This window comes from Boleophthalmus pectinirostris, unplaced genomic scaffold (assembly GCF_026225935.1).
Source record: "Boleophthalmus pectinirostris isolate CB_2022bp ecotype Guang Dong unplaced genomic scaffold, ASM2622593v1 HiC_scaffold_14, whole genome shotgun sequence".
Lineage (NCBI taxonomy): Eukaryota > Metazoa > Chordata > Actinopteri > Gobiiformes > Gobiidae > Boleophthalmus > Boleophthalmus pectinirostris.
The window spans coordinates 1,581,753-1,594,771 of record NW_026571047.1 but is presented as its reverse complement, the minus strand read 5'-3'; the positions used below and the strand labels follow the sequence as shown (position 1 = coordinate 1,594,771).

At 41.8% G+C, this 13,019-nt stretch overlaps 1 protein-coding gene across 1 annotated transcript in view; it reads right to left on the bottom strand.

Moving 5' to 3' along the window:
- Positions 1-411: 411 nt before the first annotated feature.
- LOC110154052 (caskin-2-like) overlaps positions 412-13,019 on the bottom strand; it is a 154,525-nt gene continuing 141,917 nt past the window's right edge. The window contains exons 15-21 of the mRNA XM_020917986.2: positions 11,971-12,044; positions 10,950-11,060; positions 10,267-10,368; positions 8,248-8,386; positions 5,240-7,102; positions 4,117-4,375; positions 412-2,628 (exon numbers count right to left, since the gene is read on the bottom strand). Coding sequence (XP_020773645.2) covers positions 2,532-2,628; positions 4,117-4,375; positions 5,240-7,102; positions 8,248-8,386; positions 10,267-10,368; positions 10,950-11,060; positions 11,971-12,044 — 2,645 coding nt within the window. The 3' untranslated portion in view covers positions 412-2,531. The remainder of the gene's footprint in view (positions 2,629-4,116; positions 4,376-5,239; positions 7,103-8,247; positions 8,387-10,266; positions 10,369-10,949; positions 11,061-11,970; positions 12,045-13,019) is intronic.

Genomic DNA, 13,019 nt, shown 5'->3' with positions numbered 1-13,019 from the left:
ACTTTGACTTTGATTTTATTACAACTTTAGTCTTGTAATATTATAACTTTATTTTAACTTTGACTTTATTCTTGTAAAATTACGACTTTATTCCTGTAAAATTATGACTTTTTCTGGCTTCGACTTTATATAATATTACGACTTTAATGTCGAAAATGTCGGAGCGGCGTGTTCTTTAATGTCGAAATGTTACGACTTTATTCTCGTAGCGCCAGCATGTTTTTTTTTTTTATCTGACCCTTATACTCCGTCGTAGAAATTTGTATTCTGATGTTGCAAAATACTGAAAAAGCCAACTTAAAATTTCAGCTACTAAAATAAGAAAAGTCAGTGGTATTTAAAACTCTAAATCTGATGGAACAAATTATCTTCCATATACATTCATGTTCGATGTGAAGAATGAAAACTAGAAACGGTTTCATGTTTTATTAACTTACAGAACAGGACATTTTCAATAAACAACACACTGAGGAGATGCCACTGAGCTTTGGTGTGTAACTGTCCAGTGGAATCCAATAGAACATCTGGTTTTGCAGTTAATAAGGTGCGTATGAAATATATAAAATTAGAAACTTTGAATATTAACACAACATATTTTCAGAACAATGTCAAAATATCAGCTGTAAAAAACCTGTCATATAAGATTTATTTTTTTACATGTAAATTTTGAAATGTGGACCCCTGTGAGCTTTGTCAAATCAGTAACGAGCAAGATACAATGAAAGAATTTCAATTTCAATATATTTTGTACAAATCTCTTTTATTTTCACCCCTCGTCTGAACCACACCTGAGTCTAACAGTGCTTTAAAGAGCCTGTATCACACAAAACTGATGCTTTACCTGTGACCTCCTCAAACACAAACTGGAGCTGTGTTTAGTTTCTTTCAATATTCAGTTAAATATGTAGAATCTGTGAGTTAAATATGTCAGAATGAAACAAACACGACTCCAGGTCTGTTTGTGATGAGGAAACCACATTAGAACCAGTGGTGTAGTGGAGATTTTGTAAGTGGGGGTACGCGACTCGTGACGTCATCAGTGTGAAACATAAAGACACTAGCCCGGAAAAAATCTGGATTATTTGATGTTTTTTTTATCAAAATGATGCAGAATCATGTTATTACATTAAAGCTGTTTATAATCATCTACAGAACATAAAACACAGACTACAACACATGAACCAGGACTGAACCAGGTCTAAACCAGGTCTAAACCAGGACTAAACCAGGACTAAACCAAGATCAAACTAGGGCTGAACCAGGATTAAACCAGAACTACGCCAGGACTAAACCAAAACTAAACCAAAACTAAACCAGGTCTAAACCAGGTCTAAACCAGGACTAAACCAGGTCTAGACCAGGACTAAACCAGGTCTAGACCAGGACTAAACCAAAACTAAACCAGGTCTAAACCAGGACTAAACCAGGTCTAAACCAGGAACAAAACAGGTCTAAACCAGGACTAAACCAGGACTAAACCAGGTCTACACCAGGTCTAAACCAGGTCTGAACCAGGATTAAAATAGGACTAAAACAGGAGTAAACCAGGACTAATCCGGGACTAATCTTGGATTTGAGAGAGGGAGAACCCCGAGCCTGCGTGCAGAGCAGGGCGTCCACAAAGCTCTGAGCTGGTCACCCAACGGTCTACGTGGGCGCACGTCTGGCACTGTCCCTACACTCGGTCCTGGTTCAATCCTGGTTCAGTTCTGGTTCAGTCCTGGTTCAGGTCTCTATAGGACAGTAGTGCAGACATCATGGGTCTATGCAGGCTCCGGTTTGACATTTAAGTTATAGCTATTTTATATTTGTTATTTTTTTTATATCACGTCAGGAGAAGTGTTTGGATGGCGTACCCCCGTGTACCACGCCCACTACACCCTGATTATAACATGGATCAGAAAAGAGTGTAATACAGGCTCTTTAAATAATGGCTGCTTCCCATATAACACATTTGCTTTAAGAATAAAAGTACTCGTTTATGGAATACACTACTGTTAACACGTCAGTAATACACGTAGCAGCAAGTATACATAACGCTAATAAACAATACATCTTTGTTCAACTCTGGTTAGAAAACATAAAATAGAGTTATAAATACATCCATAATATAAAGACGTCGCACTACGCACATTAAATGTATACATCTGGAACATTTACAGTAACATGGAGAGCGGCGCCTCTTCACACCCCTGGAGAAGTCTAGATCAGTTTGTACTGTGTCCCTGTTGTGTTCCCGAAGGCCAAGTGCTGTCAAGACGGTCATTCCAACATGGCGTCCGGAAACAGTGTGGGGGAAGAGGAGGTCATTCCAACATGGTGTCCTTATACAGTGTGTGTGGGAAAAGAGGTCATTCCAACATGGCGTCCGGATACAGTGTGTGGGAAAAGAGGTCATTCCAACATGGCGTCCGGATACAGTGTGTGGGAAAAGAGGTCATTCCAACATGGCGTCCGGATACAGTGTGTGTGGGAAAAGAGGAGGTCATTCCGTCATCGTGTCCAGGTGAAGTGTGTGAGGTGAGAGGAGGTCATTCCAACATGGCGTCCAGCTGATCAGCCAGGTCGTCAAACATGTTCCCGATGTCGTCCAGAATGTTCCCTGCTGCTTTGACTGTGCTGCCTCCACTGAAAAAAACACAAACAACAGTAAGTCCAGAGAAAAAAGGGGGTGTCCAAGAGCCTGAAATCACCTGGGCTGTGTTTACAAAATCTGATCTCTGGAGTTTATTGAAATGTCCACTGGAGATTTCTTTGTGATCATCTCTCTGATCACTCACAGAGATTTTGCAGTTTGTATGTCTTTTAAATAATCTTAAAAATCCAGACATCAGATCATGATCAGACTTTGGTTTCTTAATATTCTCTGTTCACGCTTATGTCACAAACCAGGAGAACATTTGGAAAGATGCGATTACAACTTCGCAGGCCCCACTGACACACAACTCTGAGTGCACTGGTACATGTGATTAGAAGAGATGAGGTCAAATTCCAGATGATTCCAAACAGCACATACGTCTGCAGTCTTCACTTTACCTCTGATCACATTTACTTCAGTGGCTTTGATCACAGTCGGTCGGAGAGTCCAGTGTTGGGAACAGCATGGGAAATTGAAATCATGTTTCCAAACGTCTTCCTGTTTGTGACGTAAGTGTGAATAGAGTTTATAACTTAAATAAGTGATTAACACATATTCACGGATGTGAAATCTGATGATCAAATTTCTTTTGTGCATGTAAACAAGCTGTGTCCACATAAACATGTTCAATAAAATATAGCTTTTACTGATAATAAATGTAATTGTAATGTATTTGTAAATAGAAAAACATGGACTCAATAGCCTATTTATGTTTTGTTGGTGGATGATTATCCAATCATAGAGCGCCCTCACTGCTAGTTTCATCTGAAACTCATAGTCTAAACCATGTTTAAGCCACAGTCTGTATAAAGAAGTGGACTGAGTGAGTGTGACATCACCCACAGAGTTCAGCTCCACTTAAATGAAGCTCATGATGCTCACAGTTACAGGAGTGAATTTGGAGCCAGGCTCTGTATTATAATTAGGATTTTTTTGATAGACAAAATAACGGAAAAAAAAAAACATCACCAGGATCATGTACAGTGGGTTAATATGAACATTTTATGACCAAAATGATGAGGCTCACAGCAGCAGTTACAGAGAGAGGAGCCACAAGATCCTAATGTAAGTCAATGGAACCAGAGTCAGAAGGAGCCAGAAGAGCCACATGTGAACTTCCTGTTTGGAACACGGCGGCAAGAGCGTGAGTTATGACCATTTATATGTACAGTCTATGGTTTAAACCTAAAATGTCTCTCTCTGATCTGAACAGTCACTCCCTAAACCCCAGCACCTGCACCAGTCCTGAGTCAGTGCTAGTGCAGCCTCTGCAGCTCAGGGAGGGAATTCTGGAGGTTCTGAGCTTCACATGAGACCTGTTCTGTCCATAAACTGAGAATGAGACACTTGGATGTGTCTCTGTCTGCAGGTGAAGACTCTGGAGACACAGGTCCACTTGTGACTCTAGTACTTTCTTGTTTTTAAACAGTGCAGATACATTGGGTTACATTAATGTCTAATTGAAATAAGACACTCACGTCTCCGTGTGGCCGCCCTGGGCCAGCTTGTTCTCCACCACTTTGAGCGCGGCCTCCAGGGAAGTACTGGTCTCCTCCAGCCGCCTCTGAGCCAGCACCTCCAGACAGGCCAGGGGAGTGGGGGCCTCCGGGGGCTCCAGGGGCTCGGGGGTCTGCCTGTAAGCTGCGGACGCCCTCACCGCACTGGGGTAAGAGGAAGCCAGGGGAGGAGAGGCCGGGGCAGTGAACGCAACACTCTGGACAACGCTGAGGTTTGGACCTGAACACAAGAGCGGATAGGAAGAACATCAGAGATTATTTACTCATGACTATATTTGTTATAGAACATACATGATAAAAACAACTATAATACAACACGGAGAATATCTGAGAAGGACTGACAATGGAAGAGTTATTCAGACTTAAAGGTGCTGCACCTGATTTGTACTGTCACTTATCTTATTCTAATTATTCACATGAGCGCTTTTCACAACTGTCCTGTCCTAAGTTAGTACTAACCACATTTTACAATAAATTGCTTGGTAATTAGATGCAGACCGTACATGACAGACTTATTATTTAACTCAACTGCTGCTTATACAAAGTGTGTACTGGAATAAAACAATCACGTGCAGCACCTTTAATAATCATGCATGTCTCCTTTACACCCATGTGCACGATGTGACAGGTTTTGAGTCTCTAATTTATTCTTAAGTAGTTGGGATAATACCTGTTGTTAATATAAATTATAGTTTACACCAATCAAGAAGCCATTTTTGATGAAAAGTAAAAGTGGTCTGGATCACATTTGAAAGAATTAGATCTGTGTGGTTCATTTCTGTCATTAAAAGATCAGATACAGGAGCATAGGGGCCAAAAAATCAGATTTGGGTCACTTCGGGCTGCAGTCTGAACAGTTACGGAATAAAAATTTGAAAGTAAAATTTGAACCCTAAAAACTGGCCAACATAGGATATATTTATTTTAGTATTTATTATTTTTTTGTAAAATTTTAACTAAAAGCAAAAACCTGAAACAGCCATTTCCTCTGGTTGGCCACAGTGAAATAGCTCAAGACCATATCAGAGAGAGTTACATTTTCTGCACAGGACTTTCTGTTGTAGAAGCTGTTTATTGATCGTACCTGGCGCTGTTGGAGACTGTAGAATCCTGTGCAGTTTCTGTGGACTGTCTGGCTTGTGCACCACAGCTATGGGACTGGCTGCACTCTGGTGCCCCCCAGTGGACACCGTATGGATCTGTACGCTGGTCAGTCTTGGAATGGCTGTGTGCGAGCTGACCAGGAGCGGAGAGGCTGCTTTCTGAGGCGTGCTCGGTCTGCTGTTACTGCTACACAAGTTCTTTCGGGGACTGGAGGGCTTGGCCGACACAGGTGGCTTGGGGCCTTTTCCCATGGAGCCTATTCTTTGGAAAACCAGCACCGGTCTTTGGGATTCGTCATCGCTGGGGGGCTCAGCTCCATTTTGGACAGCGTGTAATCCGTTGCTCTGCTCATGATTTGGACTGGTTGACTCTTCCGGCGTGAGTCCGTCTCTATCTTTTGGTTTGTGCCTTCTCTTAACCGTATCGGACTCTTTAAGGTTGAACTCCAGACTGGGTGGCGTGTGAGGAGGCCCGCCGGGTGAAGGGGGCGCTGTTGTCCTGGGACGCTGCTTAATAGTCAGATTCCCTTCCTCCGCGAATGGAAGATGTCCGCCTGAGCTTCTCTTCGGCGACGAGCTTTGGCCTTGTCTTTCTGACTTAATTTTCTCTTCGTACAGCCCGTTGCTTTCAGCCCTTTCGCTCCCTGTTCTCCTCAGCCCCCTTACCCCAAGCACTGGCAGGGGTTTAGAATTTGGAAACTGGAAAACTTGCGGAGATGGCTTTGGCGAGGAGGCGGGGCTAAACGTTGGCGACCTGGTAACGTGTGTAGGCGGTATGTCAATTCTTCTAGATGGACTGCTGCTCCCGCCTTCCAGTCTGGCTGCGATGCTCCGAACGCTCCCGACGCTTTCCGTCTCCACCCCTCCAGAGTCTTCAGCTCCGTTTGGAATATTCGGCGTTCCCGTGACCGAGCTCATTCTTTTCGGCGGGGGAGGCGGTGGCCCTTTACGCTTCCCTCTCACTGCGAAAGACTGACTGCGGCTCACGTGGGCTGTCCCATTGGAAATCCCCCTCGCAGTTCTTCGGGACAGAGTGGCGTAGGATGGCAGGATCGCGGATGACGCTGTGGTTCTCGGAGCGGCGTGTTCTTCGTCTTCCTCATCTGGTTCTCCGTCGGACATGGCATAGCGGGTGAGGCTTTGAGCGCGCTTCTTTTGGTCGTTGGGTGCCTGTTGGGGGCATAGAATGGGTATGGCTCCAGGTAGGGGTCTCGACAGAACGTGTCCAGGGATGTAGCTGAAGTTTTTGTGCGTTGGAGAGGGGGACGTTGGCGATGGAGGTGGGTGAAGGGTCTGTTTCGCTTTTGGTGGAACCGCGGGGTACACGAACCGCTGCATTTTACTCGGGGTAAGGGGTGGAGTCATGGGAGCAAAAGGTTTATTAGTCGCATCTGGAAATTTGTTGAAACTTTCTTGGACATCTTGGCAAGAGTTTCCAGAATTTCCAGAATTTCCAGACCCACGTGATCTCATGCCGATACTCTCCTGGCTCAGGGACTTGGAGGAGGATGAGGTAACACCCCTTATAGCGAATGCCTCAGAAGCCCCGCCCCCGGCCCCTCCCTTCATGGCCGTCTGCAGTTCGGCGCTCAGCTCACTGTCCTGGAACGAGGTGAGGGTCCTGGGGGTCCTGGGGGAGTGGGGTGAGGGGCAGAGGTCGTCCGCGGGTGGGTCGCTGCGCGGGTCCTGGTGGGAGGGGTTATGGGAGGGCGGATGCTCGATGGCCACCAGCTCCAGAGCGGCGAGGGGCTTCCGCCGCAGGGTCCCACTGGAGTCACCATGGCAACGGGAGCGCTGCAGGTCGCACAGGCGTTTGACGGCCAGCATCAGCTTCTTCTGGTGACCTACAGGAGAACAGGAGAACAATTTCACACAAGTGACAAAAGCTTTATGTTGACAATATGAAAGTTCCTTCAGATATTATTTAGTTTGACTCTTTTTGCTTTTGGCTTTTGAAAATACCAAAATAAATATCTAATAAACATCTTTTGCTCCTGAATCTCATGTAACTTAATACCAACTAAAAATACTACAGTATTTTTCGGACTGTAAGTCACACTTTTTTTCATGGTTTGGTTGCTCCTGCGATACTCTGGTGTGACTTATACATAAAAATTTTCAGACTGACAGCCATGAGAGGGCGCTCTAGGCTTGTGTATCAGTTTTCTGTGCATATGTCCTACAGAAACAGCTGCTGTCCTGCTGCAAGTAGTAAAATATGCAACAGAAAACGGTACTCGAGCAGTAGAAAGTTTGGAGAGAGGGAGAAACTTGTGAGGGACTGGCGGAAAGTGGGTATGAAGAACACAGCTTCACAGCAACCGGGAGGGTGCACCATGCAAATTTCCTGTCACTGAATGGATTGACAAAGCCTGAACTTCAGTGACAACCGCAGTGGATTTAGTGATTTGCAGTGAGATGGAGAGTTTGATAAAGTTATGTTCTGTTGTTTAAGTTCTAGTTACCTGAAAAACTGTTAATATGTTACATTAACATACCAGACTGTTGTTCTTTATTCTATTTTTGTTACTAGAACTTGACTTTCAAGATGAAATGTCGATTACTGGTCCCTGATTTTATAAAATAAATTTCTCCCAAAAAGTGCAACTTATAGTCCGGTAGGACTTATACTCCATAGTCTATAGTCTGAAAAATACTAATACTATATCAGTGGATTTGAATCCATTTACACTGTCAATCAAAAGTTTGGACACTGCACTTTACCTTGTTTCTGAGAAGGCACAGCTGTGAAGTGAAAACCATCTTCTTTCATCATTAAATCATGATAAAAGGCTAAGGGTTTGCAAAGCTGTCAACAATGCAAAGGGCGGCTACTTTGAGTAAAGATTTTTTTTTTTAATTGTTTAGAGTAATTTCACTGAAGAAAATATTGACAAGGTGTGTCCAAACTTTAGACTGGTAGTGTCTTTGAACTACAGAGAAAACCAGAGAACCCAAAGGAACATGTGGAGATGATACTGAGTCTCACCCAGTTTGGTGATGCCGATCTCCTGCAGATCTTCCCATGTGATGTCTTTGACAATTCCAATAGAGTCGTAGCCGTTGTCACACAGCCTCTTCTGGTACTGAGGCAGCCCGATCACACTGAGCCACTCGCCCAGGTCCAACTGCACAGCACACGAAAACAAAACACACACATTAAAAGGGACACTGTGTTCTGTAAAAGCAACTTTCAATGGAACTAAGTGCTCATTCAACATGTTTTGCTAATTAACTGTGAATATGGTGTTTTAAAATCACTGTCTACTCTTAATAGTGTGTGGTAGTCCTGCGTGATGTCACCAAGCACTTAATAAACTTAATAATTGCTATGCTTACTCAGTTTTTGACAAGAAAGACTCCTTTGTTTGCCCTAAAATGACCATACACAGCACCAACACTGTATACACTTTTAGTAGTGGAAAAAAAAAAGAAAAGCGTTTAGTTCCACTTTAAAGTCAGGCGTCTCTGACTACAAATACCTGGCTGCAGGGGAGGAGGTTGAAATGTGGAAATGAGTTCGATCAATCACACTGTTCCACATATCCCCTCATAACTCTGAACCTCCTCCACCCTCATGCTCCCCTTTAGTCCTCCAACATATTTCGATAATAAATCAGATAAATGAATATCTGCAGCTTGTTACGATGGAGCAGTATGGATCATGGGATCTACATGAGTTTTAAAAAAGAAGTCAGTGGGCCTGTTTCTATTATTAAACCATTCCAGAAAGATGTTGCTGTTTAAATAATGATCTATGTATCCTACAGTTTAATACCTGAGAAAAATTGGATACCATAAATATATGACAGAGCTGCCTGAGTGTTTTTGATTTGAACTCTTTCTTGTAAATAAAAGTACAGGTCTTGTAGTCATTCGTTTCCACATAACTGATCAGCCCTGAGCTTTTAAACTTGTGTATAAATATATAATATCAATTCTTTTGTAAAGTCTATGGAAAAAATGAATAAGAAAATGTACTGGGGCAGGCGGTCACTGCTGAGCTCCATTACCAAGTGAATTTAGAATCAGCTCATATTGGCTATAGCTGTTTAAAAACGCTTTTGCACAGACAGCTGCACAGAAATTGTTTTATGTACTTGTTATGGTTAAGTCCTACACTTGTATAAAAGTCCTACACTTGTATAAAAGTCTTACACTTGTATAAAAGTCTACACTTGTATAAAAGTCCTACACTTGTATAAAAGTCCTACACTTGTATAAAAGTCCTACACTTGTATAAAAGTCTTACACTTGTATAAAAGTCTTACACTTGTATAAAAGTCTTACACTTGTATAAAAGTCCTACACTTGTGTAAAAGTCCTACACTTGTATAAAAGTCCTACACTTGTATAAAAGTGCTACACTTGTATAAAAGTCCTACACTTGTATAAAAGTCTTACACTTGTATAAAAGTCCTACACTTGTATAAAAGTCCTACACTTGTATAAAAGTCTTACACTTGTATAAAAGTCCTACACTTGTATAAAAGTCCTACACTTGTATAAAAGTGCTACACTTGTATAAAAGTCTTACACTTGTATAAAAGTCCTACACTTGTATAAAAGTCCTACACTTGTATAAAAGTCTTACACTTGTATAAAAGTCCTACACTTGTATAAAAGTCCTACACTTGTATAAAAGTCTACACTTGTATAAAAGTCCTACACTTGTATAAAAGTCCTACACTTGTATAAAAGTGCTACACTTGTATAAAAGTCCTACACTTGTATAAAAGTCTTACACTTGTATAAAAGTCCTACACTTGTATAAAAGTCCTACACTTGTATAAAAGTCCTACACTTGTATAAAAGTCTTACACTTGTATAAAAGTCCTACACTTGTATAAAAGTCCTACACTTGTATAAAAGTGCTACACTTGTATAAAAGTCCTACACTTGTATAAAAGTCTTACACTTGTATAAAAGTCCTACACTTGTATAAAAGTCCTACACTTGTATAAAAGTCCTACGCTTGAAAAAATGTAAAAATCCAAAGTGTCCTCACAGGAATGTAGTCCGGCAGCCACTCTGGGATGCTCAGTTTGCTGATCTCCAGGGAGATCTTCTTGCGGTGGCCTGGTTTGGTCACTCCGATGGCCGTGAGGTCCTGGACAAGAAAACAAATCAATCAAATTAATCAAAAGAAATGCTGTTTTGTCTTTTTTTTTTTTTTTTGTAACCTATATACTTTTTGGACAGGACAGGTGTAATGTGACATTGTGATTGAAAATTAGACATTTGGCAAACAGATGTGGCCGGGAGGTGAACAACATCTTAAACCACTTCAGCACCTGTTTCTTGTTAGAAATACCTCATAAATAAAAAATAGTAATAATAATATCAGTGTGTAGTTAAAATGCATTTGAAACATGTCAGGTGTGCATGTTTCTACATACTTATTTACTTTCTACACCAAATCTGGCAGACGGCTTTTAGGAGAGGCTTTCCTGTTGTGTGTCCAGACCTCACCTGCTCCCCCTGGTGGCTGCTGTGATGCTGCAGAATGTCTGTCTCCTCTGTCCTCCAACTGCCCTGACACTGGTTAGAATGACTTTTGTTTGAGCTTTTCTGTTATTATTCTATCAGACTGCTCTGTGTGCTTAAATCGCTCTTCGGGGCTCATACTGACATTGTGATACTGATTGATTAATACTGTGATCATGTTGAGTTGCACACTCTGGTCCTCACCTCGGGGGTCATGCGGCTGATGGTGGGCACATCGTAGCCGGCGTTGATGAAGTTTGTGGTGTACTGCTCCAGCTGGAACTCACACAGCCACTGGTAGATGGCCTCAGCGTCCTACAGAACACAGAAGACACAGTTCAGATTGCAGGACTTAACGCTCAATTCCGATTTTTTTGTGAAATCCAATGTTTTTGCGAAGTCGTTCACATTTCTAATTAAATGCGACTTGTATGTGATCTCCAGTGTGAACGTTAAACGCCCCAAAAGTGTCCCACATGAGCACTGGAGACACGATGACGTCAACCACAGCGAGCGTGCTCTGTGTTTACAGAAGTTGTCCAAACATGGACGCAGCATCGAGCACCTGGAGATTTTAAAGTTCCTCTCGTACCGGAGCCAGAACATGAACAACTTACTTGTTTTAAGGAGGAGATTGAGAAGGAGAAGGACGAGGTTTTTGGCTGTGGAGTTTTGTGGGACAACGGCAGCAGCGTCCGTTGAAAGGAACGTGTGGATGTGGAGACGTAGCCAAGAGTGGTGAGTGGAGATGTGCTTCACTTCAGTGACACGGAGTTCATTAACAATTTTCACCTACTTCAGCGCAGAGTAGTGATGTTTGTGGCTTGTTGATAACGTGTAGGTGGATGAATGCACTTCGGCCGTTCAGACTGAAGTCACATGTCAAAAAATCAGATATGTATCGGTTTTAGGAGCACATATCCAAGTGTCCTGGGTCACATTTGAAAAAATTGGATTTGTGTGGTTCAGACTGTCATTAAAAGATCAGATACAGGTCACATAGGGCCCAAAAAATTGGAATTGGGTCACTTCAGGCTGCAGTCTGAACGCAGCCTTAGAGAAGGACAGGAAACAAAGCAACACTCACTACGCTTACATGCACGCCAGGAGAACCGGATAACTGACCTACTCCAGTTTAAACTGAATCGTATAAATGCAATAAACCTCAATAACACATCTGGAGAAGCCTCTGTGTACTTGGAGAAGAACGTGAGGAGAACTGTACCTTTCCATCGAGGATCTGTTCAGGTCTGAGGAAGCCCTTCTGTGGAGTGCCATTGACCTGCCGCCGGGACCCACCTAAAACAAACAAGAATCACTGATAACTCATGTGTGATCCACATGCACAGAGCAAAACTAATCTGAATCCGAGTAGTTTTGTTTTGTGGGTGCAGGTACAATGATGTATGAGGTATTTGTAATGAGGTATTTCCATGTTGCAAATGAGTGTTTTAAATATTCACTTTAAATGTACTGTAAGTTATATTGTTATGCAGAGCCTTTTCTATTAAATTACATGATATTATAATATATTATATAAAGACATTTAAAAATCATAAACACAGCTCTTCTTCACTAATTAACCAGTCATTAATCAGTGTTTGTCAACACATGATTCTGTTACTTATTATGGTGAGTGATACTGATAAAAATCAATCAATATTATTTTTTACAAACCGGCAATAATATGAAACATGTGACTGATCACTCTACAAACCGTGAATAGAGTGTGCAACTAACTAACTAAGTTCGTTTTTTCTTTAACTCTTTATGTTGCCTTTCTGAATAGCAAAAAAAAAAAAAAATGTTTTTTTTGCATGTGTCTTAATGCTAATGCTAATTTTGCATGATAAATATTGAAATAAGCTCACAAATAAAAACAATCAGACAGTCTTTATTTATCATTTTAAAGTGTGTTTGACTTCATTTGGTGGGGTAATGTATGTTGTAAATATAAATTATAGGTTTACTCCAATCAAGAAGCAATTTGCGAAGACAAGTTGAAAAATATGTTGAAAACTACGAGAAGAAGAGAGTTCTAGAACACTGATGAGAAAAATCTATTCGTTTGACACAAATTACACAAGACAAACACATTTTTCTGATCCTTTAAACACGATTTCAACAAAATAAAGCTGTTTTCTTAGTTTTCTTTGTCAAATAAATATCCCGCGGGCACACACGAATGCACGGAGCACGGGCTCGTGTATCATGTGATCGCTTTGACCAATCAGAGCAAGAGGAGCTAGAGCGGAGCAGAGCGCAGCCGGAGCA